At 52.8% G+C, this 27,725-nt stretch overlaps 2 protein-coding genes across 2 annotated transcripts in view; both read right to left on the bottom strand.

Annotated features, from left to right (window-relative positions):
- Positions 1 to 27,725, bottom strand: part of PDAP1 (PDGFA associated protein 1) — a 143,696-nt gene that overhangs the window by 58,949 nt on the left and 57,022 nt on the right. The window lies entirely within an intron of this gene.
- Positions 23,520 to 27,725, bottom strand: part of KCNJ12 (potassium inwardly rectifying channel subfamily J member 12) — a 31,617-nt gene continuing 27,411 nt past the window's right edge. The window contains exon 2 of the mRNA XM_075104800.1: positions 23,520 to 25,791. Within this exon, the coding sequence (XP_074960901.1) occupies positions 24,344 to 25,633 (1,290 nt within the window). The 5' untranslated portion in view covers positions 25,634 to 25,791 and the 3' untranslated portion in view covers positions 23,520 to 24,343. The remainder of the gene's footprint in view (positions 25,792 to 27,725) is intronic.

The raw sequence follows: 27,725 nt of genomic DNA, 5'->3' as shown, positions 1-27,725 counted from the left end.
GTTATCCCAGGTAGGAGAGAAAGTGGCAATGGAGTGGAGGTTCCTTTGAAGTGCTCTGGTCCTGCAAAGAATGGACAGGCTCCTGCTTGCCTGTACCCAGCGAGCATCAGAAGCGGGGAACGTGGCCATGCTCACAGCTCTGCCCTGCTTTGTCTGTGCTCAGCACAGACATCTCTGGCCCTGTCTCTTCTCTGGGCCATGCTCTCAGAGCCCTGCCTGTCTGAGCCTGGAATTTCCTTGCTGCTTTTCTCCCTTTTCCATGGTTTGTCCTGCTAATTTTCCCCAACACGTGTACACTGCTTTGCATTTAAGACATTGCCTAGCAAATTCTCTCAGCCCCTTCCTGGGCACATCCATTTCCTTTGGTTTTGCAGTGATTGCAGTGCAGATCGCTGCTGGTTTGTTATCTTCTATCAAAGCCTGTTCTAATGCTAAAGGTGAGCCACAGGGACAGGATTAAGGCACAGGAGGAAGAGGGAAGGTAAGTGGGTTAGCCAGGACAGCTCTGCTAGGAGCTCTTAAACTGTGTGATGGTCTTGTATGGAAAATGATGGAAAACTGAAAACTGGGGGTAGCTAAACCTAGCCTAATGTGAATGGCAGAGAAGGGGAAAGGATGTGATATTCCCTGGCATCTGCTTTTTGTTGTTGTACCCCCAGGCTGGTACAAATAGAGCTGTACCTGCTTCCATCAGCCGAGAAGGTGTGTGTGTGATTTGGTGCTGTGCTTTTAGTGCCCGGATACCGCTTGAAAACTTCACTTGTCTCTTTCCACAGGGCCATAGGGGAGTGTGGCCGGCTATTTCCTAGTTCCTGAGGGTAAATGCTAAACAGAGACCCAAGAAACTCTATACCCAAAGCCTGTGAGTAAGCCGCGGGTGCTCTGCTGCACTAAGCTCAGTAATACAGCTAGGCGGTGCACTCGGTTCTGCTCAGGTGACACAAAGGAAAAGGACAGCGGCTGCAAATTAATTACTGTTAATGATGCCACCTTCCTGCAGAGCACAGCAATTTCTGCAGAGGGCACAAGGCTTGGTTTTATCGAGTGCCCAGCCTGTAAAGATGCCTTCTGGCTTCCCTGCACTGTCCATGAGCCCATATGTTCCCAGTGGGAGCCACGGAGCCATCAGGCAGTGCCGGATGGAAGCATGTTTTGACTCATGGGTCAGAGGCTGTGCAGGGAAGTCTATCGTTCCCAGTCACTTTAACTGACACAGTGAAAGAAGCCACATCTTCCTGCCTAATTCTGACCGGGTCTGTAATTGAATTCAGCTCAACATCTCTGCTCCCGTCCCCCAGGGCCCCGTCAATTAATGATGGATTTTTTTCTCACCTTGGGAATTTCTCCTTGCTCCCCCATTCTTTTTATTTAATAGGATCTAGTGACAAAACCAGCAGCAGTAAATATCCCACCCCCCATTTCCTATGTTTCCCAAAGGTGCCTCATGACAAAAAGTGCTCGGACATTAACAGAGAGACAGGTGAACTTCAGGGCTTGAAAACATGTGCAGCTTTCCTGTCTTTTGTTTATTCATCCATCCTTTCTCTTGCTCCTCTCGGGTCCTTTGTTTCTCCTTGCCAAAACTGCTTGTGCACGCTTCACTCAGGATCTAATGAGACTGTTTTAGAAACTGCAAAGCTGAATTGGAGCCTTCTTTTTTCCACTTTTCAGAGTGCAATGTGTGTTTAACCTTTCTCTCTTGGCATCTGTCTCTCCCTGCAACCTATATGCAGCTCTTATGGTTGCAAAGAAATCCCAGAGCTGGCAGGGTTTAAAATGGGGGTTGCTGGGATGTAGGCAGGAGTATGTGATACACTGTAGGGTACAATTTCAGGCTGGCTGCAGTGGGCAGTTATTTCATGGATCTGACTTAGCCTGGTCTCTCCAAATCCTGCCAAGATGTAGAGGTTTTTCATTGCTCCTTGAAAGGGAAATGTGATTTGCATGTCAAAGAGTGAGAAAGGACAGGGATGGCAGTTCTCCAGTCTCTTTATCCTCTTCTAGTCTCTCTTCCCCTCCCCGCATGCTCCCCGCTTTCCTTTTGGCATTCCTATGCCGCTAATGAGTTATTGCCGCATTAAAGCGTCCAGTCGTCATGGGAGAGATATTGGGGTTTCTTAAACTGTTGGATCCTGTTGAACGTCCTTGTTAAACTTCACCCTTACTGCTGCGTGCGGGGAGCTTCCCACGCAGACCAAAGTTCGGTCCCCAGCCCACCGTTTCTCCTCCACAGGCGGTGACGTACGAGTCTCTGCACGCAGGAGGCGGTGAGGGGAGGGTGTTTGGGAGAACATGTCTCTGAAGCAGTGATTGTTTGGTGAACATGCAGAGACAAGTGGATTTGGTCTGGTGGTTAACCAGGTGGGAGCATGGTGGCTCCAGTCCCTGCTTTTAGAGAAAGCCCTCTAACCTTGCTCATTGTCCTTGCCAGCCATGGCTGGTGATGGGTGGGAGGAGGCGATCCTTCCCTGACCCTCTCCTTGGTGGTCCACTTTTCCTGTGTACACATGTGAGAAGGGATGAAGTTGCTCAGGTTTTGTAGGAGGTCTGGGTCTGTTGTAGGTGCTACCTGCCTGAAGAACTAAAAGGCAGAGAGCTTTTTTCCCTCCTTTCCTTTGTTTTGCGATCCTTTCCCAGTTTTCAAGAGTTTTTCTGGTTTGTTGTTGGGGTTTTTTGTTTTGGTTTGGGTTTGTTTGTTCCCCCCACACACACACATATGGCTGCCAGGTCTATGCTACACTCCTCCATGGGAATCCATATTCACTGCCCAGATCTCCTGGAGCAGGAGAGCCAGGAAGATGCTCATACACTAATGGAAAGAGTGTATGACCCTCGGGATGCTGCATCCAGCCACCTGCTCCTGAGACCATTAAGGCAGTACCTTCACGTGCTGCTGAGGTCGGTTACACCGAGAACTGATAGTACAGGATAGCTCTGCAATCTCCCGGGGATGCCAGCACCTGCCATGGCTGGTGAGAGCCATAACTTGCTCTCCATGTGCTGAGACCTCATTTAGCTGGCAGCAACAGTCCTGGAGGCAGGGACAGTCATAGCAACATGTGCTTGTGTCCTGCCTCCACCAGCTGTGAGAAGGAGGAGATCCTTGTCGTTAGGTTGTGCTGAGACATCGATGGGATCTTTGGCTTAGGGAGATTTAAGAGTTTGTTTTCTATTCATGGTGTCTTACTTTCCCAGGCCTGGCAGATAGCAGGAAAGTGTCATCTGCAAGTCTGAGTTCAGATCAGTGGGAGCAGGGTTGTTACCTTTGTGTGTACAGGATTGTTCTCACGCCCCATTTCCTTTGTGGACAGAAAGAAGAGTTATCAGGAGCCTGCACCTGCTTCCAGCTGAGGAGAGGAAATGCTTCTGGAGGGGGAAGAGGATGGTGGTGGTGTCTCAGGAGTCCAGGAAAGATCAGGGCTCTGTTGGACTCGGCATGGTAGAGACTGATACTGCAAGCTTGTGGTCAGGGTGGTTGGAAAAATCATTGCTGTCAGCAGGATAGGACTCGGAATTAAAGTCATCACCCTGATGATTTGTAGAACTCAGCTGCTGGTGTAAGTGTGAGCTGCCCCAGGCCACAGAGGACATATTCCCCAGCCCATGGGTCAGTAAAGGCTGTAGCTCCCCTCCTTGTGCTGCCTGCTGCCTACTGCCTACTGCCTGGCTGCTCGCAAGTGAGGAGCACCCCGGCTGCCCTCATTGCCCTCCTGGCTGCTTTTGGGCACAGCTGGGGCTCTTGGCTCCATCCCACAGCAGTGCTTTAGTCCTGGGGACCACCAGGTCTGTCCTGGTTGTGTCCCAAAAGCCCTGGAGACCCAAAGGAGATGTCCAGACAGCTAAGCTGCATGGCGTGAGAGAAGGGAGGGCAAATACATCTGAGTTAAGGGGTGATGATGTTGGTGTGATGCATTAATGCGGAAATTGAGTTAAAGGACTTCATTAAGGATGTGAAGTGAGTTGGTGGCAGGCTGGAAGTCTCCTAATGGGTGCTCTCCCCTGGGTTTTCTACCCTTCTGTGAAGCCAGGATGTGCTGTTTTTAGATAGTACGTTAACACTAAGAGGCTTCCTGGAGGAGGGTGGGGAGGAAGAAGCCAGGAGATGGAGGGAAGCACTAGAGAAAGCAATGCTGAGAGATGCAGCTCAGAGGGTCATGCCGGATCTGAACTCCCCTGTGACTTTGGGCATAATCAAGGGCCTGGACACTCCAGCACAACAAGGTGCTGACAATCAGCTCTAGACACAACCACCCCAGTCCTTCCCTAAAACTAATGTGTCCTTGGAGGCACCTCGCCACACAAGGAGTTGGGCAACAGCACAACCAGCCCCCCTGCCCCGGCACAGGGCACCCAGCAGCTCTACTTACCTTTGTGTAATAAGGTTAAATCACTGCCTCATTAGAGCCCTCAAATTAAGTCACCACCTTGCTGGATCAATACTATTTTCCATGATGCACTTGTGACACTAAGTCTGGGAGATGGATTGATGCTGGGAGGCTGAAGCGCTGCAGGGGAACTCCAGTTAGACCCAGCACTGGTCAGGGTTTGTTATCGGGGTAAAACAGCAAATTTCCATGGAGAGTAGCAGCCGATGGGAGAGGCAGGAGATGTGGTGGAGTGGGGATGTGAGGGCAGTGCCCATGTCTCCTTGCACCTCATGGGGCTTGGTGCTGGACCCTGTTTTAGACTGCAGGGCTGTAACAGGGAGAGGGTCCTCATTCCTGGGGAGCCTGTGGCAGCGATGATCTCCTCCTGGTGTGTCTGCACTAGAAGCTTGGGCTAAAATGGGCTGTTCTATCCTTCCCTCCACCCCAATCTGCTTCCCTCTGAGCAAGGTCTTGGAGAGGAAAGGCCAAAGAAGCAGCTCCCATGGGGTGATCACAGTGACATGCAGGTGCCCAGGGCTGCCTGATGCCAATATCTGCACAGGAGACACAGCCTTCCCACCCCAGGAGCCACCATTGCAGAGGCTCCCTGTCCCCTCTCTCCATGGGAACCACTTGCCACGTACTGGCTGTGGTATGACCAAAGGAGGCCTCCAGCTGCCTTAAGCCCTCTGGAAAGATGTTAACTGATGTCCATCAGGTTGCTGTGGCTCAGCTGGGGACTGATCCAAGCGAGAAGTCCCAGGGGCTGAGTTTGGGGTGAGTTGTGGGACAGTTTGGGGCCCTGGGTGTCACATCACTGTGCTCTGAGCTGCAGACAGGCCAGAAAAAGTTTGTGGCCAGAGTGAATCCTGGCAGTCCAAATCCCAGCCCTCGAATGTTTGCACTTCTGTCAGTGCAGGAAGGCTCGGAGTGGACATCTCTGCCCTTTCTAGTGGTACCATGTGGAGCAGAGACCACCCACCTCGTCCCAGCCACCCACCCTGCTCCAGATGCCAGGGCTAAGGTCACTACTGCATCTCTCACCCCCGCTTCCCTTGCCTTGTGCCTTTCCCACCTCCCTCACCGCTCTGCCCCCGGGACCACTAAGCACATCATCGCCGGTGCCACGTGCTTGTTCAGCTGGCCGGGAGGAGCAGGCAGGGCAGGTGGGTGGGTGGTGCAGAGCAGGGGTTACAACCCCCTTCCTGCTGCTGCAGCTGAACACCACACCGTTGGGTGCTGGGGAAAAGAATGGGACTAGCTGTGTGGGTGGACTGGGTGGGTTTAACCCTTCCAGGACAATCCTGGCTCTGTTGAACATCTCTGAAAAATCAGAGCCTTCAGCAAAGCCAGCACTTCCCAGGCCCCTCACTGGGAGCAGGGAGGGGAATTCAGAGGAACAATCACAGTCCTAAAACCATTCCTTACCTCGCCAAGACCCAAACACCTCCTGCCCCCAGGGTGCTCACATTGCTGCCAAACGAGAACTCCGGGATGGTGGCTGTATTTTCTTTCTAAACCTGTAACAGCACCATTTATTTGAAATATTTGGCATCAAAAATGGGATTCCTCCTCTTATTCCCTCTCCAGGCATGCCCAGAGCTGACCTAGTGGCTGTCACAGCCTCGTATTTGGGCAGAGGCGGAGGAGTGGGTACCAAGGCAGCGGGTTGCTGCCCACCCCAAGGCATGAAGCGGGGGGTGAGTGGGTGCATCTGAATAAAATACTAAGGCAACAGGAGGAGAGCAAAGCTGATAAAAATGCCCAGAGCAGCTGTGGCAATGTGGGCAATGAGGTGACAATGCAATCGGCTGTCACTTATTTTGAGGCTTATCGTCTCTGGCTTGCTTAAGAAACCGTGTTCTTTGTGTCCTAAGAGCCCTCTTAGGAGCTGAAGCATTTCTGCAACACAAACATCTCTGATCTGCTTCCAGCAGTGGAGCAGGACAGGACCCATTGTGAGAAGTGGGGGCTACTGGCCCCTTTGAGCTGAAAAAGTCTGATTTAAAGGTGAGAGGAAGGAAGAAACTTTCATGTGATTCTGGCTCACTCAGGGAGAAGCTCCTGAGCTGATCCCCACTCCAGGCAGCCCATCGCTGGTCTGGGGAGCAGGGAGAGGGCACACAGCTCGTGTCGGTGCTGCCAGGGCAGTGGGGATGTCCCTGCAGAGGCAGAGCGCTGAGCTCTTTGTTCATCTCTGCCCTGCTAACGAAGCAAGAGAAAAAACGCTCCTGCCGAGCACAGCCAGAAATAACCCAGGCCTCCAGCAGCCAAAAAGCTTCCAAGGGGGAATTTTAAAGTGCTGGGAATTTGGCCTCTCAGCCTGTGCTTCGGGCTCCTCTGCTGTCGTAATATTCCAGACAGGGAAAAACAGACCCTGAACACAGCCCTGCTCCTGATGTCCAGGAACCAGCAACTCAACAGGGAGCAGTTTGTTCCTGGGTCATGCCAAGACGTGCTCAGCTCCTGTTTTCACCCCAGTCTTTTCCAGCACCATCATAGCTCCTGCCTTGAAAGGACACTGGTGATGGATGGCACTTCCCCTGTGGGATGTGCTTCAGGGTCTGTGACGCCCCAACATCCCTCAAGAGCCCTTCACTTTGCTGCGTCGCTGGCTCTGGATGCCCCTGAGGTGAGGCCGCCTTGCAGTGCCAGCCCCGCTGCTGAGGCCAGAATTTGGGTATCTGTAAGGGAAATGTAATACGGATGAATAAGCTTGATCTGCCCCATTGCCCATGGGAGGGAGCAGTTGGGGGCAGTTAAAAACAGGCCTTTCCTATCTCTGGGAAGGACAGCTAATTCCTGCACTATCCAGATGGATTTGAGTCACACCGTGAAGAAAACAGTCTCCCCATGGCACATGTCAGAGGCTGCGGGGAAAAGAAATGTTGCTTCTTTGCTCTGGTGACCCTGTTCAATCGCCCACAGGGATCTTCAGGCCAGCTTTTCCATGTGTCAGCATCTTCTCACCACCCTAGAGCAAGGGCATCGCAAGGCAGATGCTCCACGGAGGAGGAAACACCTTATCACACAGCAACAGCTCTGCTCCAGCTCCTGGGGTGGCTCAAGGCTGCTCCATCCCTTCACTCAGGGGTGTAACTCCATGCATTGCTCAGCTGCCAGCATCCACGGGCAGGCTGCAGCCTTTAGCAACCTCCTGTGCTCCTAATCTGTCCCTGCACACCCCAAACTGCCCCTCTGGTGCAGAACACCAAGACAGAATGAACCAAGTGGTCTGGGCACATGCAGGACGTCACTGAAGGCATGTCGGCTTTGCAGAACAGATCCCGTGATGAATACAGGATCATCAATTTATTTTAAGTTTTATAGGGGGCATTTTCCCTTGCCAGGAGCTGGAGAATAGAGGACCCGGGTACCATCTGCCCAGGGGACTGGTGAATCATCCTATTTTCCAGTTAACCACACTTGTTTGCTTTGGGAGATCTCCAAGTTAAGGGGGAAGAAAAAGAAAACCCAACCCATGGATCTTTTCCCACACAATAAGAAAAATGCTTTTTTTTTCCTTTTTTTTTTTTTTTTTTTTTTCAAAAGCCAGTGTCAACTCTGCTTTTACTTAGCAGTGGGCTGGATAAAAATAGACAGTGAAGTCATGACGCCTTCAGAAGAAGAACCAGGTGTGGCCTGGGGAGAGGGTGAGTGAAGTCATGCGTGGGGGAGAGGCACAAAAAGCCAGCATGATGGGGGCAGGCAGGGTTTTTGTCCCAGGACCACGCTGGGACAAGGAGAGCTGCTCGCCCCAGCGCCTTCTGATTTCCCCGGCATGTTGCTGGGAGAGGCAGGAGGCTCTTTGGTAGATGCACCAGAGTTCACATGATGCGGATGGGGCTGTGGCCCAGCAAACACCAGGGGATCGGTTCTTTGCAAAGCCGGGACATTTGGAGCTTGAGGCACACTGGAAAGTGAGGGTAGCGGCAGGGAGGGGAAGCCAAGGGGTTGTGCTCCTGCTTTCTCCAGGACCATATTGCTGCAGCTTCCTCTCTTAGTTTTCTGCTCAGATCTGTTTTTTTCCTCTGGTTTATTGCTGTGCCAGGCCATGAGCATGCTGGGCCACTTGGAAGGAGCATGCATGTGTGGGACTTTGATCTGCCCAGCTCAGGGCAGGAGCCCTGGAAGCCACTTGTCCACCTGAAGCACCAGGAGGTGCAGCTGGTGCCCACATCTCAGCTCTGCTGGCAGGAGACTGCTCTGGCAAAGCCTTCATGGGGCTTTTTGTGGAGGGCTGGGTCACGTCTTGAGCTCAGCCAGGCTTTGATCTGGGATGGCTGCAGGTAAGGATCGTCTGCAGCAGAGTCTCTGCATTATTTCTGCATCACAGAAGAAATCAGGGGTGTGAGGGCAACTTTACAGCCCCACAAGGGAACGTGAAAGCACAGCACGTACCAGGGAAATGGTGAATCCCCCCTGCGGGGCTGGCTCATATCAGGTGTGGCATGGTTGAGTGCTGAAGAACACTCCAAACTGCTGTTCCTCCCCAGCCCTCATTGCAATGGGACTCTGTGGTGTCCCCCCAGTCACCACACAGCTCTAGCTCTGCTCCTGCCAAAGCCACTGCTACTGCACTGGCTTTGTACCCTTGCAATCAAGAACCAACTTAGGTCATGACTGAAATGAGCATGGCCATCCATGGGTATTTCTTTACATGCTTGGAAACACCATGGTAGTTGCAAGGTGATGCCAATTTTATGTAGGAAGAGGGTGCTACACATCAGGGGTGATGTGCCCTGCCAGAATGGGGGGAGCCAGAGCTTCAGACTTTTAATTTTCAGGCAACAAGGTGAGGGTATTTTTGCCCTTCTACTTAAACAAATGAAAACTTCCAAGGAAAAGGTAATCCCTGTGGAAACTTTAGCCTTTCCCACAAGGAAGGAACCATCTATCAACAAGAAAATTCATATAGCAGGGCAAAAACCACGTCCTTTTCTGCTGAGCCGAGCTGAGGGCTGTGGGGCAGCAAACGCCTCCACCCGCTCCCGGATGCTGAGCCATGGTTTCTCTGCAGCACGAGGCTGGAGAATCGCAAGGGGAATATCTGCATTTCTCCCCGATCAGTCACTGGAACTAGCATTATCACTGGAACAATGGGCTCAGCCCAGGCCTGCCTTGCCAGAGTGGCTCCGCTGCAGTGCTCCCGGATTTATTTTTGTCCGGACTTGGAGCGGGATGCGGAGATCAGGTGATGGTGCCCGAGGAGCGCTTGGCATCGCCTGTCCTGCTGCCGTGTGTGCACATGTCCATGAGAGTAATGAGCAGGCAGGGATGATGGCATGCGGCGTGGCTGCACTCTTGATACTGGATCCTTTTTTCTTGCCTGAGCCCACTCTGGTGACCAGCTCGTGGGAGAAGGGATGCTGTCTCAGCGCAGGGACCACTGATGCCCCCATTTGCCCTGGCTCATAGCTTTGCAACTAAGTCTAGGTAATCAAAACTAGTGGTTATTCTTCGGCACTGGGAGTAGGACCTGGAAACTAGTTTCTGATGGAATTGAGTCATGGACATTAAGGGAGGTGACCAAGGTGACACGCAAAGGCCTGTGTCAGAGCCAGGGAAGCTCAGCTTCCCAAGGACCACTGCAATGTTTCCATCTCTGAGCTTGCCTCCTTTCCATACAGTTTCCATACTGGGTTGTGTTTGAGCTGTAACTGAGAACCCAGTTTACTCCCAGTGCCCCCATGCTGTCCCAGAAGAGCAGTCAGCCTGGCAGATGTGGCTGAGGTAACCTTCGAGTTGGCTGGTTTGGCAAGGTAGCCAAATCTTGGTAGTCTTGGACACCATGATAAGTTCTGAGGGTCACTGGGGCACATCAAGGAAACTTGAGCTTCTTGGTGACTCCAGCAAGCACCAGGATACAGGCACTTGGGGCAGAAGCTGGGTTCATGGTCCTGCCCAGTCTGAGGGATGCTGGAATGGGGTATTTCCCCCCTGCTCCCTCTCAGTGCCACAGGGATGTGGTACATTCCCAGTGCGCAGTGGTCAGCTGTGCCACACAGACCAGGCTGGCTACCAGCGTTCAGAGCTGAACTTCCCAACCTTCGCCAGCCCTAGCAATCAAAAACAAACCAACCCCAAAATCTAGATCATGCCAGCCCTGGACTGTGACATGTTCAAAGCCTGGATCAGGGCCATCTATGAGCATAAACTAATCCTAGACTTGATGCAGTCCTGAGCAGGGATTTTTGACGTCTACATCCCCCTAACCCCCAAATATCCTCCTCCAAAAGGACCCGGTGAAGCTGGCTACAGCAAGGAGCCAACCTCAGGCTGTGGCACCTGCGATGCTCTGGGTGAAAACATCCCCCAGCAATAAGGCTTGAGCTCGGCTCTCCAGAAGTGACATGATGATACCCACGGGGTTCAGGGACACCCCGCTGGCTGCCAGCATCCTTGCACACAAGAAACCAGCCTGGCTCCATCCCCAACCTCAGCCTCAGCCAGGCCCCTTCTCAGAAACAAGTGTGGCCACTGCCAGCAGGTTCACCCCCTGCTTTCTCCATCAGCTGGAAACAATTTGCATCACTGGAGGTTTTTATTTCCCAGGAGGCTGTGAAGAGAGAGGAGCCTGGACTTAATCAAAGTCTGGGGAGTGCACAGGAGCAACTATGGCTAGAGGAAGCTTACAGGCTTCTGTGCTGGAGAAGGGGCAAAGCTATGTTGGGGTCTGGGGAGATAGGGTGTGCAGAGGGCTGGGGGTTTGTTCAGTGAGCAGCACCACAGGAACATGAAGAACAAGACCTTAATTTTTCAGGTGTGGGATGAGGGGAGGGATCAGGGTGCTCTGCTGCAGCTGGGGATCAGGCAGTGCTAGAGGCATGTGTAGCATCACTCGATGTGCACAAGTGGCCCAGAGTCCTGTCGTGCGACTCAACGCACAGGTCCAGCCTGACCTCCAAGGGAGCCAAGTGCTCTGTGGCAGAGGCTGGGGCTCACCGTGATCCTGGGGGTATTAAAGCTGTGGTTTGCGAGTGGCACACTACGAATGTCACCCTCTGTGGATCAGGTCATCCTGCAAAGAATTCCCTTTTATATAAATCCCAGCACATGATGCGAGAGTGGAAGGAGCCTACCCTGCCCCAGCAGGTCATTTCAGGCTTGGCTGAGCCTCTTTCCTCTCGAAGGGATGCTTGCCAGCCTCTCGGAAATGGCACCGGTGTGCTCTGCAGCCCAGGCACAGCGCTGTCAGTCGAGGACCTGCTCTCTGCACCTCAGAGCAGCAAATCCCTCTTGCAGCAGGAGAAGAAGGATGGATGGTGTGGGAGCAGCTCCCTCTGCCAGCCCGGCGCCGTCCTCACCGAGCAGGAGGCAACAGTACCTGCTCCCACATGACAGAGTTCTCATGTGCAGCAGGGACACGGTGACAATCCCGGCCTCGCCTGCTGCTCCCTGTGGTTTCCGTGGCTTGTTGTCATGTGTTCAACAGATGATTTACGTTGACACTGGGCCTTCAGGGGATGCTTTATAGCTTGTGGCATATGGAAATCTATGGACACCTCTGGCAACAGTTGCATTGAGTCTAACACAGCTCCAAAGAACTGACCCTGCTGGTGCCTCCCAGCCGCGTTTCCCTGGATCACCGTGTTTGGATATCTCTGATGTTGAGATCAAAGAGCCTGTGTTCATCCACAGGACTGGAAACACCCAGTGGAAGGGATGCAGGCACAAAGTACCGTCCTCTCTTGTACTTTCAGCATAACCCTTACATTGCTGTGTACAGAAAGGACACAAACACACTCAGAAAAGTAAAATTGTGGGGAAGATTATCAAACTGTTCTGTTGGATGAAATTCTGCAGATATTCAACCCACAGGAGCTGACTGTGTTGTATGCAAGGTGCATCCAGGTAGGATTTTTACTGGGGTCCAGCACACCCCCCAGTCCCTGCACTGTCACAGTCAAGGCAACGTGTCTTTCTGGGTTTATTAGGGAAAATGTCAGGGATCTTGCAGCCTAACAATGTAAGGCAGCTGAGGCTGACAGGCCAGGGCTTCTCCTCTCACTCTGCTGGTGTGCCACTAACTGTGGTTGTCTCTAATTAAAAGTCAGTGATGTGCCTTTGCCAGCTGCAAGCAAGGTCCCCCAGGAGAGCCCCGGGTGGAGGCTGGGCAGCGGGGAAGGATGGGGTCATCCCTGGAGCCCAGCACACTCCCTGCAGAGCCACTGTCGGGCACCGCAGAGGAGCCAAGCATCCAGAAGAGTCTTCAAAAGGAGGAACAAAATCAGAGCCAACCCTGCCGGAGACATGGGGCAGCCAGACGGTGCCCCAGCCCCTGAGCCATTGCACTGAGCTGGAGTGAAATGCTGTGTCCCAGCTTCAAAGTCACTTTCCAGGTGGCAACAGTGACTATCTGCTAACCACATGGCTCTGAGAGCTGGGGCTCTGCAGTGGAGGTAGCAAATCCCACGACAGACTCATGTGAGCTGGCAACACTCTGCCTCTCCCAGGGGAAATGAAGGGCCAGCTCACTGCCAGGCACTTAAAATAAGACAAAAGTAAAAGCTGGATGATCTTTAGAAGCGCAGTTTCCTGTTGGCTTGTTGACTGCTGACCTAACAGCTCTTTCGCCTTCCTTATGTCCATGTGAAGACAACTCAGTTTTTTTTCAGGTACGTAATAATCACTCCAAGCAAACTCATCCTGAGCAAAGCCAGGAGGAGTAGCCAGACGCCAGCACAAATGTATAATGTAAGTGACTCTGAAGTGACTTCACTTAGAAGTGCGTGTGCTCCTACTGCACGAGTTGCGTCAATACAAACCTACAAACAACAGTAAGTTTTCATCCCAGCCACATCTTCATCCCAATCACGTCCTGCTCTCTCAGGCTGGGGCAAATAACATGACTTAGACTTTTTCATACCTGTACATGTCCTGGTTTGAAATCCATGGGCCAACGGGGTGTTAATTTCACGTCAGGAATGATGTCAGTAAAGAACTTGATAGATGATGCTTCTGTCACGTGGAGAAGCAGGAGGTGGGAATAGAGACATCAGCTTATATCGCCTTAGAGGTTCCTACAGCGAGGTCACCACAGCGAGGTCTTGGGAGAGGGATAATGGTTTAGGAGAGGGTAACCTGCATGGCAGCTCCTTCAGTGGGACCCTCCCTTCAATGGGAGGGTCTGGAAGAGGCAGGACAGGCTGGTCTGTTTGCTGGGCACAGACATCTTCCAGGTATTGGAGAGCAGGCTTTGGAGAGTGGCTCGATGCTTTCAGCATGGTGCATCTCCCTGGGGAAATGGAGAGGATCACGCACAGATCCTCTCCCTGGCCCACAGCTGGGAAGGGCTTGCAGATGGAAAGCTCGTGGCTTGGGCTGGCTGCTCTCGGCAGGCTAATAATACCTCTGGGAGAGGGTCAGGTGGGGAGCAGCAAGGGCAGCTCCCATTACAGGCTGTCACATATCACCCTTGGCTGCCAGAGCCTTCAGAAAAGTTTTAGGATGTCTTGGAGGGGAGCTGGGTCAACAACCTGTCCTCCATCAGTGGGTTTCCAGGGGAGTTGATGGCAGCCAGCCACGAGCGGCTATCCCCACCGTGGCGTGGAGCAACGCAATAAACACCAGCACAAGTCCTTGTCTCCTGTCCCTGCGCTGCATCCTCCATGTCACCACATCATGCCCTGCCTCCCTGTCCCAGCAGGACCTGGCTGCCTCTGGGCAGGCCACCATGCCATCCCACCGCAGCAAATGTCCCAGCAGAGAGGGTTTTTCTTGCTGAAAAGCTGCTTAGCAGCTTATGGAAACAATAAAAGTAGTATTATCTTCAATGGTGAGGCAGATGGTTTGGATGATTGGTTTGACTTTTAAGCTGGATTTGAGCTACAGATATTCTGATTTTTAACAATTTTTGGCTGGTCAGACTCCGGTGGCATAATCCCCAGATTCCTGCTCACCGTAAATCCAGTCCTTTCTGCGCTGCGGGGCTGTAGGATGGAGACCTGCCCTGGAGGGGGACCATGAAAAGACCTGCATGGGAGGGAGCACCCAGGCACCCACCGCCTGGGCTGGCAACCACCCAACCCTCACTGCCACCACCATGGCCACTGCTAGCCCTCTGTGTGCTGGTTGTCACCGCTGCCACCGCGGCCTTGCCACCTCGACCTTGCGGGGACGATGCCCCTCTCTGCTCCTCTCCAGCGTGGGTGGCAGCACTCTGCAAATCCATCGCTGGCAGGAGCCCAGGCCTGAGCTTCTCCCCCCACATTGTCTTTTTCAAAGGGATTTATTTAGTCTTTCTCCTAATTATCAGGAGCTGCGGACTTCCCCCTACCATCTGAGTGCTGTTACCAGCCCGCAGCGCTCCTCCTGCCGACACCGAGCGCCTGTTCTTGCCGTCGCCCCCACACCCGGCGTCATTATGGCACTGCCGTATGGAGCGCTCAGCGGGTGTCGTTCGCTTGCTGGGGCACGGCTGGGGACCTTCTCCATCCCTCCTGCAGTGGGGACCCTCGGCCACCAAGGACCTGCCCCAGCGATGTGGGGATCTGCCTTGCTCCAGGGCTTGCAAGCAGCTTCTGAGGCTTTTTGGGGTTGTCTCTGTATGTGTGTGTTTGGCCTGATGCAAGGCAAAGGAGGGGTTTGAGGATGAAATCCAGGGTCAGCCCCATTGGGGTTGGGGAAGGCTCCTCCGGAGGGGAGCTCCAGCCAAATGAAAGCCATCCCACGGGGGTTCATGGTTAACCCTGATGCTGAGGGACATGTATCACCCACCCAGGCACGGAGAATGGCCTCGAGTTATTAATTACCTGTCCCAAACCCACCAGCTGCCCCGCCTGAGAAAAGCCATCACACCCAGCACATCCTTCATATTAGAATCATTTTTATTTAGCAAATCTCCAGAGCGTTAAAATAAAACTCCCATAAAACAAGGGTCATCTTCATGTTTACATTGAATTTGTAAACTGGGCAAGAGAGGAAGACTTCTACAGAGGTCAAAGATCACCCAAAATATCCCTTTAAGAGAAATAAGCATAGGTTTTCTGATCCAATCGTGAGCTTTGGTGCTGGTCAGCAGTCACCAGCAAAGCAGAGGGTACAGGAGGGAGGGAGGGAGTGATGGGGGTGAAGGATGCCAGAGGGGCTCTATGCAGTTCAGTTCAGTCCTGCATCCAGGAAAAATAATTTCCCTGCTTCACCCAGGTCATGAAACACCAGGGAAAAAAGAGTTTTATGGAACGGGGTAGTTCGGGATCTGTTTGCGAGTGGCAGCACAGAGGCTGCAGGAAGGTGAACCTGGAAAGGGTGAGCTGTGGCTGAGCGCCGGCAGTGCCCGGTGGGTACCAGGGTGGAGAAAGCAGCTGCTGGCAGTGGGATGCAAAGCTGTTTCTCCCTGGCCACACACCGTGCAGCCGGGACAGTGAGTGGGGACGTGTCTCTGCAGCTGTGAAGGCTGCGAGCTCAGTGACCGATCCCCAGCAGCCTTTCTCCTGCCAGTTCCCGCGGGGCCTGGCAAAGCACTGCCAGAGCTGCCAGGCTTATCTTTAGCTCTGTTCCCTCCCTCGCCCCCGCGCCCACCTCCTCGCCGTGCACCGCGTCCCCGGCCCCCACCAAAACATGCCGTTATATAAGCGCTCGAAGCAACCATCTGGGGCTGAGTCAGCCACGAACCCAAACGGACAGCAAGCCCACGAGGCGGGGATGCCATCCCCCAGATGACAGGCTTTTGGGGTCACCTCCCCTCAAACATAGTCCCCGAGTGCCCGGCACCCCCATCCCAGACCCCTCATGGGTGCTGCAGCCCCGCGAGCCGGGAGCCTGGAAGGGGGCAGCCCTGGGGGACAGGCGTCTTGCTTGGGGTCATCAGGTGGCGCTGGCAAAGAGGGGATGGCTTAATTATACGCTAATGAGGTATTGCCAAAATAAATATGCCAACTGTAGGAGAAGAGGAGGGGAAGCGTCAGCTGGCTGGGGAAGGGGTGTTGGTCTGCCAGCTCAGACACGGCTCCTCTTCCCTCTCCATCCACAACCCTGATATCTCATCAGAAACCCTTCAGCACATCTCCCTTTAAAGCAGCACCACCGTGCCCAGTTTGACTCCAGATTTGTTTATTTGGGGTTTTTATTTTCCCCAAAACCTGGGGTCAAGACAGGGGTCTCCTTCGCCTCCTTTAAACCACTGCTTTTCTCCAGGAGCAGTGTCGTGGCGAGCGTTTGCGACCTGAACTTTGCAGCGTTGTGCTGATTCACGACGGCTCATCACCAAAACTGCCTAAAACTGACAGAAAAAGGGACGCTGACTCATGTGTTTGCCTTCCCCAAGCGGGGAGAAATGTGAAAGGTGAACAAAGTACTTAACGGGTGATAATTACATTCAGCACTGAAAAATTCAATCCGTATTAATAAGCTGGTGTGTTGTTACTAATAGAGGCCTTTTACAATTTTAGAAAAAGAATAGTATTTAAGGTTTTTAACCTTGACAGTGACCTTTTAACAACAAGTGTAAGGAAACCCCTAATTTTGTCCCACTCACACTTATAAATCTGTGTTAAGGAGAAACTCCAGCCGCTGCCTTCCCTGTCTCCCCACAGGATGCTGGGGGACGGTTCCCCGGCAGTACCCCGTTATACAACGGGATGAAAACTGGCATGGGATGGGGTGGGATGTGGCACGAGGAGCCAGCAAACTGGCCTCTTGGTGGGAGAGCTGTCTGTGTTGCCATTCAGGGCAAACGGAGGGGGAGAAAGGAGTTGGAGAGAGTCCACCTTAATGCAAGATGAAAAAGCAAATTGCCAGCAAGAGAGCAGAGATGCTGCTCGGTTACTATGGTTACCCCCAGAGACAACCAAGCATCCCTGGGTATCACCCTGCGGTACCCAAGCTGCTCCCGGCCACCTCGGATAGCACTGGAGCAATTCAGGTGGGCAAGGGAACAAATTTGGAGGGGTTTGTAGGGTCTGAGCTTCTCAAAGCAGCCAGGAGGGAGGATGCATCCAAGCTGGGTGTAGGAGCAGCATCTCCAGTGGGGCCGGGCAAAGTTGCTGCCTCCACCCTTCTGAAATGTGGTGCATCACCTTAGCTCAGCTGGGGAGGATTTGTTAGGAGTCAGACCAATGCGGTGCCTTCCCTGTGAGGCACCGTGTTTTTGGCCGGTGAGACACAGCAAGCCCTGTGCCAGCACACACACCCGGGACGGGCAGCACAGCATGCAAACCCATGCCGGCTCCAGCCTGGTGGGAATCTAGAGCTAACAGAGGCTCACAGGCCCTCTGCCCGCTCTCTGCCCAGTCTGGAGGGGTCAGCGCACCCAGATTTTGGTGGTGGTGTGTTTGAGCCAAACCCATCCAAGCTGAGGAAAAGAAACCCTGCTTTTGGAGAGGCCAGAAACCTCTGCAGGGCATGGAGAGATGCCCCAGTCCCCTGAAGCCAAAAGGAAAGAGGCAGGAGGGCAGTCAGCAAGGGCTGGTGTAATGCTGAGCTTAGAGAAGGTTTTAGCATTTAAAGATGTCTTGAGTATTAAACGCGGAGGTTGCCAGCTAAGAAACAGCCCCAACCTCAGCCCATCGGCTAGCGTCCCAGCTGCAAACACCCTGGCTGAGCCTGTGAAGCATAAGCAAGGTCCTTCCCTCCAGAGACAGCTGCTGCCTTCCCATCCCTGCTGCTCCCAGCTGCCACTGCCACCCTTTAATTTAGCTCTAACCCCTGAAGATGAGGATGGTCAGAGTGGAAGTAAAGCAAGGACCGAACGTCCTGGCAGCACAATTCCCGTGGTGCCAGCGTCAGCTCGGCTCCCCAGGGATTTCTGCTACAAGCAGCCACCGAGGGAGGAATCCTGGAGGCAGTGGAAACCATCCCCGGGGAGCTGCTGGCTCCTGAATCATTAAATGCTTCCACAAATGAAGTGATGGGTTTTGTAGTGCAAACTGCTGCACGACGAGTCATTGCTGCATGGCAAAGCAAACCCTGAGAGCAGAGGCACAAGAGCTTTGGGAAGCTGCTGCACAGGCTAGTGCTTGTCCCCAGGAGAGATGCTGGCAAGGCCCTGCAAGAGCATCCCCTGCGTCCTCCCTGGCACTTTCCTTTCCAGGATCCAGCCCATGTTTTGGAGAAGAGCAGGAAGGTTTTCCCATCTCACCTCCTGCCTGCCTGTAACAGGCCATTACCTTCCCCAGTGACCCCCACTCTTCTCCTCAGCAAAAGAAAAGCTTCCAGAAAAGCATCTGGTCCAGATTTAAAGGCATTAAGAGACAGAGATTGGTAGCTTGTTCTAATAGCTAATCATTATTAAAAGATAGCTCCTTATTTCCAAGATAGATTTGCCTGGCTTCAGCTTCCAGGAAGAGGTGGTTATTATGCCTTTCCCTGGTAGATTAAGTTACCTCTTTGTACCAGTCTATTCTCCCTGTGACAAATGTTGTAATCCAGTCACCTCTCAGTCTCCCCCTTTGATAAATTAAACAGGCTGTGCTCTTAAATCATGCTTAGCCCCAGCCCTATCTTTGGTGATTACAGTGAGTGGCTGGCAGTGATTTTTATTTTTAATGAGTAAAAAAATCCCATATGGGGGAAGGGATGGAGCCAATGGGACCCAAGTGACCATCATCGGTGGGTGGAAGCTATCAGTCACCGGCCGCCTGTCCCTGTTTCAGACCCATGACCAGCCTGAGAAATGGTGATGAATAATTTCTTCAGGTTATCTTGGTACATAAGCCCCGTTTCCTGCAGCAGACAGGTGCAAAAGCCAGGAGGAAAATCCAGGATAGCAAATCCAGGGGCTCTGTGTCCACTAGGCCATTCAACTCTCTGTAAATAGTGTCCCACACACTTGCTCTGCTTTCCTTCAGCCGTGACTCACCATTAAAGACATTTAAACTGTCACTTGGCCATGGTGTGGTGTCCCCTGAGGTCCCTGGAGGAGGTGATGCCTGTAGGAAATAGATCCTATAGCCCAAGGACAACCAAGGTCACTCTAGGAAGATTTGTTGGGTCAGTCTTGGATGACTGGGCTCTTCCCGCCTGGGCTCCAGACACGTTTTCCCATCTCCGGGCTCCCCGCATGGCTGAGCCGCCGCGATCTGGTCCCCTGGCGAAAGCCCAGCAGGGCAGTGCAGCGGAGCAAACGGTACCGACACACGGGGCTGAGCGGGGAGGGTGGGATCCTGCAGCCCCCCCGTCCTGCCGAGCCTCCCTGCAGCCCCTTCCCCAGCAGAGAGGAAAAATTATCCTCTTCTGCAAGGTAAAGATGGAAAATTTACATTTGGGGTTTCTGCTCCTACCTGGGGGCAGCAGGACGGATATTTGCTAAAAGGCTCCTAAAAAACATCTGTATTCGTGCCACTGGCCCCCAATCTTGCTCAAAGTTTGCTGCACATATGTATTAGATGACAACTGACAGCCTTGAAACCATACTTGAGGTTTGCTACAGGCAGACACTTCCCTGTGATCTTTAAATATACAGCATGACGCGAGATATTTTAAATAGATCAAAATACATTTATTACATATTTATATTATTTTCTCTAGTCTATTTATATCTTTTGGAGACTCTTATATATAATATATATAATATATTTAAAATAACATAAAATTGGCCAGTTTTGTCATCTGAAATACATTTTACAAATATATATATACATTGTCACATATATGTCAAATATATGTGCAATGAGACAGAGAAACACCAGAGGTGGAAAAGGTACAGATACTTTCATCGCATCCATCAGCTTCTCTATCGTTGCATGTCATCATCGCCCCAGCGAACGGACTCTGCATTTTATCCCTGGGAAACCAGTGCTCCCAGTTGCCAATCTGCCCGTGTGAACTGGTGCCGGGTCCCCAAATCACCTGGGCCCAAGCCTGGGGAAGCACCGGCGTGTGGTTTAGTGGGGGAGGGATGGAGGAAAGATGGTTCCCCCCAGGAGGGGGCAGCGGGACAGATGTGCACAGCTGGCAGGCACCAGGGCTCAGCGAGGTGACGGGTGGCATCGGGTCGGGCACCATCCCACATCCCCTCCCCGCTCGTAACGCGGCCGGATCCTGCCCTGCACCATCCCCCCCGTGGCAGCATCCCTGAATTAGGGGGGTGGGAGAGCAGGATCCGGCCGCAGCGCCGGACCCAACTGCCACACAGTCGTTTTGGCGTGCGAGAAATGGTGATGGGGGACACTGGGGACTCTTTTGGTTGTCAGCATGAGAGGAAAGGAAAGCGCAGGAAGGTTTAAAAATAAACGTATTTGTTCTGCCTTATTAAAGATAGAAAAGGTGGCTCTGAATTCATCTCCTACAAAAGGTTTGAAGGTCAAGCAGGCACCGAATTGCAAAAGGTTAAGCGCTAAGTGATTGTCCCAGCCCTAAAAGACTAAGTGCACTAAATTCGGTTATGAGAAGCTAAGGCTCGTCCCGACGGCTCCCGGCCCCGGGGACCCAGCGTCCAGCCGAGCGGGGACACTGCACGTCTGTCGGGGGCAGAGGATGCTCTTTCCAGCTGGTGGTTTTGGGGTGCAGGGATGCAGCCGCTTTCTGCTCCCACCGGTGCATGTTTTTGGGGTGAAGCCAAGTGGGAGCAGCAGCGGGTCCGGCCCCCAGTCCCCGGCCAGGGCAGCTGCTGCTGCCGGAGGCTGCCCTGAGCCCCGGCTGAGGGCAATCCCTACGAGATGCTGGCCAAGAGGATTAGCGGCTCTTTCCTTTCTCGGACTCCCACCATCCTCCAAGGATCAAGTGTGATGCCGGAGTTAACTCCATGCATGGAGCGGCCTCAGCTTGGAGGAAATGGCCGGCAGCTGTTTTGGGGAGGGACATGTCCCCCTGCTCAGCCCTGAGCGCCCTTTTGCCAGGATCCCACTCCATCCCTGCTGTGACCAACACCAAAACCCACACCCTGAGAGCATCCCTGTGCCTTTCCAGCCCCTCCGGGGAACCCGAGCACTGAACAAACACCACTTTTTGGCTTTTTTCACCATTTCTTTCTTTTTTCCCCCTCTTTCTTTGACAATTCATGTGATCAAAACTACCCCTGGGCAGCCTTCCCAATGCTCCCTGATGGAGGAAAAAAGACCAGTAGCTCAGAGCGCTCACAGGTAGGCAAAAATAATATTTATACACTATGTACCGGCATGGTCCATAGCCAGAACGAGGACTATACAGTATATATATGACGACTCGCCAGAGCTAGATCCTCACTAGCGGGGTTCGGGGAAGGGGGTGCGTGAATGGGGGCTGGGGAGGGTCCGACCCCCCCTCGCCGTGCTGGCCACGGGCGCTCCCCAGCCCAGTTCACATCCTCCTACGCAGCAATTTAAAAATACATCTGTATATATTATTCTATTCTCCCAGGTAACACTGTACAATCATAGAAGTTTCTTTAAAAGCAATAATTTACTTAAAGACATCTCTATTTCCTTTTCATTTTTATACAAATATTTACTGTGATATATATATTTATAAAGAAATTAACCCTCTGAGAACCCTACAGCAGCAAGATGTGCACCTTTTTTTAATAATTATTATTTATTCAAAAGAACCTAAAACCACTTAAAAGCATTTTTTAAAAAAATAAATAAGTAGTGCGCACACAAAATCTCTCCATCCCCCACTCGACCCTTCCCACCCCCCAGATGCTATGGGGCAAAAAGCGAGTGGCAAAACCACCACCCCCCAGGACCGGCGATGGGATGGCATCTGCGTTCACTGCCTTAGAAACACAAATGTCGTGGCCGGAGCTCAATGGCACATCCCTACATGTCCCTGCTTCTGGGGACAGCCCATTTGGGGTACCCAGTGCCAAAACGGCTGCTCCCTCCCGGCGCTGCCCCTGGGGACGTTTTCTCCCTGTGGCTGGTTTTTAGGGGAAGAAAAAATAGAGTTAGCCCCTTGGTGGGCAGCGGGGGATCGTGGTGATAGATGCTGGTAGGAACAGGGTGGGGAGAAAACTCTGCGGGGACGAAGTCGCGGTCCCCGTCCCGCAACCGGCTGGCGAGACGCAATGCTTGGGGGCACAGGGCAGCAAGGGGACACCGGGGCAGCCACTCCCCAGGGCCCTTTGCAAGAAGGAGATGGGGATGGGGACACAGGACAAATCCTGCCTCTGCCACTGATGTTTGGACACACCACAGCAAGTTGTAACCCTGGGACACAGCTTCCCTGATGTGAGCAGGGGCGAGAAAAGCACTGGGAGCCCGGCACAGCCGAAACACTGCTGGGGACCCTGCTCTCAAACCCTTCTCCCCAGGGCCAGGTGTTGCCAGGGCGCTGCACCCAGGGTCGGGTGCAGGAAGCCTGTGGGTACCAAAGCCTTTCCCATGGCCACGGGGAGCAGGGAGCCGGATTTTGGCTCCCAGAGCACCAATGAGCATCACGGCCGGGATGAAGGGACCCGCAAGCTGCATCTTCCCGGCCCCTTCCCTCTGTGCGAAGGTGGGGAGCAGGGCAGGAGCAAAGGCTTTCTGTGCATGGGGTGGTTTGCCTTGTGCCATAGCAAAAGCTAAACCAGTGTGCCATCAAGGCTAGCCTAAAACGCAGCAGATGGTGGATGCGGGCGCTACCACGGGGGCAGAGCGAAGAGGATATTGCCCCAAGGGGAGGATGCAAGCAGGGTGCCGCGGAGGAGGGCTGGGGAGCGGGATGAGTTTGCATCTCTAAGGCACAATCCACCTTGAGGCTGGGACGCGGGGATGGGTTGAAGCACAAGACAGGGTGGTTTCCTCGACCGGCATCTGGTGTTTTCAGAAAAACATCTGCCTCTGAAGCCAGACTTGCCGGTGAACGGGGAATTCATAAATCCCAGCCTGGCATGGAGACGCCTCCTGTGCTAGAAGCAGCTCAACTCAACAAGATGACTTTCACATCGATTTCCATGTTTGAAATGATTTTTCAAGGGAGGAAATACCGAATTGGTTGGAAAAGTGGGAAAATGCCCAGACTTGAGAGCTTTCTGCTCTCCTTTTTGTGCTTTTCATTATTTCATCCTAGTTACAGTGAAACTTATGAATTCCCCATTGGAGATGTTGGGGGAGACCCAACATTTCAGCATCTGATGCCCCAGACCCAGATTTTCCAGAAATTGGCTAATTACTGGGTTTACAGTGCTTCTTTCTATCACAGTCTGCCTTTTCCTTATTAGCTACTTTGCCAGTAATTATGCTACTTGCTTTCGCTGCCACAGACCTCCAGCCACTTATGTCTGTTTTCTGCCTATGAAGCCGTGTCACTGGAAAAAATAAAAAACAAACCACCCCAAAATTGGATGCAGTCTTGACTTCTAGCTCTTGCGTCTGTCCAGCAAGTCACCTCCTCAAAGGACCCCGGTGGCTTATTCATTCCCTTGTTCATTTTTAAAAAATACTGAATCACTTATTTCAGATTTAATATTATTATTATTATTGTTATTATTATTATTATTTTGGTAAACAGTCTCCCAAACGGTACGGTGAAAAAATTAAAAACCCTCTCGCCTCCCTCCCCCCTTTTTCCCCCAAATTAAAAAGAAGTACGTTAATGTTGCATGTTATTTCAAGTGTTGTTCTTGTGCAACTGAATCAGACCACCTGCCGGAAGGAGCAATTTTTTTGTTGTTGCTGCTCAGTTAAAAAATAAAAGGAAAAAAAAGAAAGAGAGAGAGAAAGATTTGTTTCCTGATATTTCCTCTTTTTGGATCTCGCAGTGCTCGGCTCCAAGAAAACACTGGCGTTTTCCCCGCGGGGAGAGCAAAGCCCCGCGGGGCCGTATGGGGCGAGCGCCTGCCCACGCCCCACAGACCCCCCTCTCTCTGTCTGTCCGTCCTTCTGTCCATCCCCCCAGAGCCATCGGCCCTGCTGCGGGGCGCCGGGCGCGGGAGATGCGCCGTGGCCTGCCGCCGTCCCCTCCTGCAGACCGCTCAGTGGTTATTGCAATGAAACTGAAAACTATGAATGATACTAATTTCTCAAGCATTCCTATGGCACTTGCATTGTTCTGCATAATTTGAGCGGGTTGTAGGGGAAGAGATTAGAGGAGGAAAAAAATACCCTCGGAAAAGTCAGTGGAAGGACCAAGAGTCATATTTCCGACTCCCTTCTGTACGACCTCTGATCCAACGCTATGGTAGCTTGAAGCCTATCAAACTCATGCCTGTTGTCTGGGCTTAGGTCCTCCAAACCCCGGCTGTCATCGTCTTCCTCTTCCTCATCGCGGCTCATGAAGGCCAGCTCATTCTCATAGCAGAAGGAGTTGGTGCTGGGCAGCAAGAATTTGTTCTCCACCAAGTCCTTGGCGCTGCATCGGGGGGTGGATGGAACCTCGTAGGTTTTGTGGAAGTGGGAATAGTCTACTTTGTACTGGTTTTTCTCCTCAAACAAGACGGGCTCGAAGCGGTGGCCCCAGAGGATCTCACTGGCCAGGTAGGAGCTCCGAGCTTGCGTCGTCATAGCGGTGGCTTCTACCATGCCTTCCAGGATGACCACGATCTCAAAGTCATCTGTCTCCAAGTCCTGGCGGCTGATCCCAAACAAGGGGCTGTCTTCGTTGATCTCATGGAGGATGGTGATGGGGGACACCAAGAAGATACGGTCCAAGCCTTTATCAAACCCCACGTCGATGTCTATTTGGTCGAGCGGTATGTACTCCCCTTCTTCTGTGATCCTGGGCTTAATTAGCTGAGCTCGCACGTGGGCTTCTACTATGTGGCTTTTCCGGAGGTTCCCAACTCTCCACATCAGGCAGAGTTTTCCATCTCTCATTGCCACTACTGCATTATGGCTGAAAAGTAATGTCTGGGCCCGTTTTTTGGGCCTGGCCATCTTTGCCATTATTGCACCAATCATGAAAGAGTCAATTATACACCCCACGATGGACTGAACCACCACCATGAAGACCGCAAGCGGGCACTCCTCTGTCACACAGCGGAAGCCGTAACCAATAGTCGTTTGGGTCTCAATGGAGAACAGAAAAGCAGCCACAAAGCCATTGACCTGCAGAACGCAAGGCTTGAAGGTATCGTCTCCACCTGGGTTTTCTAGGTCTCCGTGAATGAGTGCAATTAGCCAGAAAATCAGCCCAAACAATAACCAGGACACCAGAAATGCCAGGGAAAAGAGCAAGAGCATATACCTCCAGCGGATGTCAACGCACGTGGTGAACATGTCTGCAATATACCTCTGCGGTTTGTCATCCATGTTGGTAAACTCCACATTGCACTGACCATTCTTCTTTACAAACCTGTTCCTACATTTCCTCCTGGTATGGATTTTCCCATTGCCAAAGCCGTTGATACCTGGCATGGTGGTCAACCTCAGCCCGTCTTCCTCGGAGGACACGATGCTGTAAGGGTTGACTCTGCCTGTAGTCATCCCTGAGTCAAGCCCACAGTGAAGGTGAAGGGTCTTGCGACTCCCAGTGTCCCCCTGGCCCACCCCTGCCCACCCCCCAAACTCTGTTGCAGTGGAAGAGAAGTCCCAAGCTTCCACGTCTTGGCTGCCACGTCACCACGTGGATCCTGTGAGAGGCTCTGCAATGAGAAAACAAAGACACGGCCATTACCTCTCATGGCAAAGTGTCCCAAGGGGGTGTTTGGCCATGGGTCTGATGGGGTGGGTGGCTGCATGTTGAGCGAGGGCCTCCCCCAACAGCCCTTACTCTCCCTCCTATGCCAGGCTGTTCCTAAAACCCCACACAAGGAAGGAAGAAGGTCTTAGAGCTTGTTCTTTTGTACTACAAAGCAAGTGAGCAAACCTTGCTGGGGAGATGTGGCATTTCTGGGAACTCCAACAACACCAGCAGATGAAAAACCTTGAGTAGCACTGAAGTCTCTCCCTTTTGCTTTTCTCATGAGCTCTGCTGTCAGAGTGGGGTCAGGCTGCTGGAGAGAAAAGCAGAGCGGCCAAGCTGCTCTCCTTAGCACTGAGATATTAATAAAGGTATGCCTGAAAGCAGCTCCATCAGTTCACATTGCCTGTGCCAGATGGACCGCTGCCCAGCACATCACAGCAGCAGTCGCCTGACCTCCCAAGCACCAGCTCTTCTGGGGTCAAGAGAAACCACAGGGAGATGTGGATTTAAACTCCATCCCCCCAGCCCTGCACTGGGAGAGAACATGGCCAACATGCAGCCGGTTGGAGAAGGCCCAGGGAAGGCACTTGCTCGGGGTAGATGTCCTGAGGAGCAACTTTCCCAACACATCCATTGGGACATGGAGCCATCTACGGTCACAGATGGGTTTTGCTGGCCAAGACTTATGAAGGGACAACTGCCACGGGGGAACTGTTTTGATCCCTTCTGGAGGGCTCAGCTGCAGGGTCAGGGACCTGCACTCAGCTTGGCCTGGGAGAGAGGTGGGAGCAGCATGGACATGGGCCAGGCGGCCCAAGTTGGGTGGGCTCCCAGGTGCCTCTGCGATGGCATGTGGGGCTACATCAGGCAGAGGGCAGAACTGTGGAGAAGCCATGTGGAATATCCGAAGCACCCCAAAAAGATGGCACTGCAGGAGCACTCCCCAAACCACCCCATGCCACAGCTCGTCCTGTTCTTTAGCAACATGGGATGTGTCACTGGGGTGAAACCACCCTTCAGGCAATGAGACCTGCATGGGGCAGCAATGTGGTCGGGGAGCGGGTGCAGAGCCCCCCACAACACCCCATCCCCCCAGCGCAGAGGTGCCCGGCTGATGCCTAGAGGCGCAGGCGAACCCGCCAGGCTGTACGTGCTGTGTCGGATCCGCTGGCCCGATCGATGCAGTCGATTCCTGCAATCAGCTCGAGTGCCCGGGGACACACTGGGACAAGCACACCTTTTCCATGACACGGTGGCCAGGGCCAGCAGCGCCGGGAAGCATTGCCAGGCACAGCCTGCCTGGGGCTGCATCAGCGCGGCTAGCAACGGTATGCTGGATTGCCTTTTACAGAAATTCACCCCAAATCCAGCCTGGGACTTGGTGATCCCCACAGAATCCCAGCACCCCAAGAAGGAGAACTAACAACCTGCCCAAACATCCCAGGTGCTGGAAACGGAGCCACGCGTGGCACCATTTTATACACAAAATAATGTATTTCCGCCTGCTGCAACCCAGGCACAACCATTTTTTATCCCAAAAGCTGATTTTTCAAGCACCGTGGTTATCTGTCGGTGTGTCAGCAGACCAAGCGATTGCTTGCACCCGGCTGGGGCAGTCAGCACTAGATTCTCTCCCCCGTTACAGCCACGGGGCACAAATAGGCACAAACAGTTACTATTTACAACCTCATAGTCACTGGAAGTCAAATGGGACCAAAGTGGCTTTGCAGAGCTGACGTGCCAGGCTGGCTGCAGGCTTGCACTGCCAAAATCCAGCCTGGTCACCCATCCCGAGCCTTCTTCCTGACCACACTGGCTACGGTCATTAACGCTTTCTCTCCTCTTTTTTTAATGAAAGCTGAGAATCTGGAGCCAGAAAAGGCTGCTTCTCCA

Source organism: Phalacrocorax aristotelis, chromosome 10, assembly GCF_949628215.1.
Source record: "Phalacrocorax aristotelis chromosome 10, bGulAri2.1, whole genome shotgun sequence".
Lineage (NCBI taxonomy): Eukaryota > Metazoa > Chordata > Aves > Suliformes > Phalacrocoracidae > Phalacrocorax > Phalacrocorax aristotelis.
This window is presented reverse-complemented; position numbering and strand designations above follow the sequence as displayed.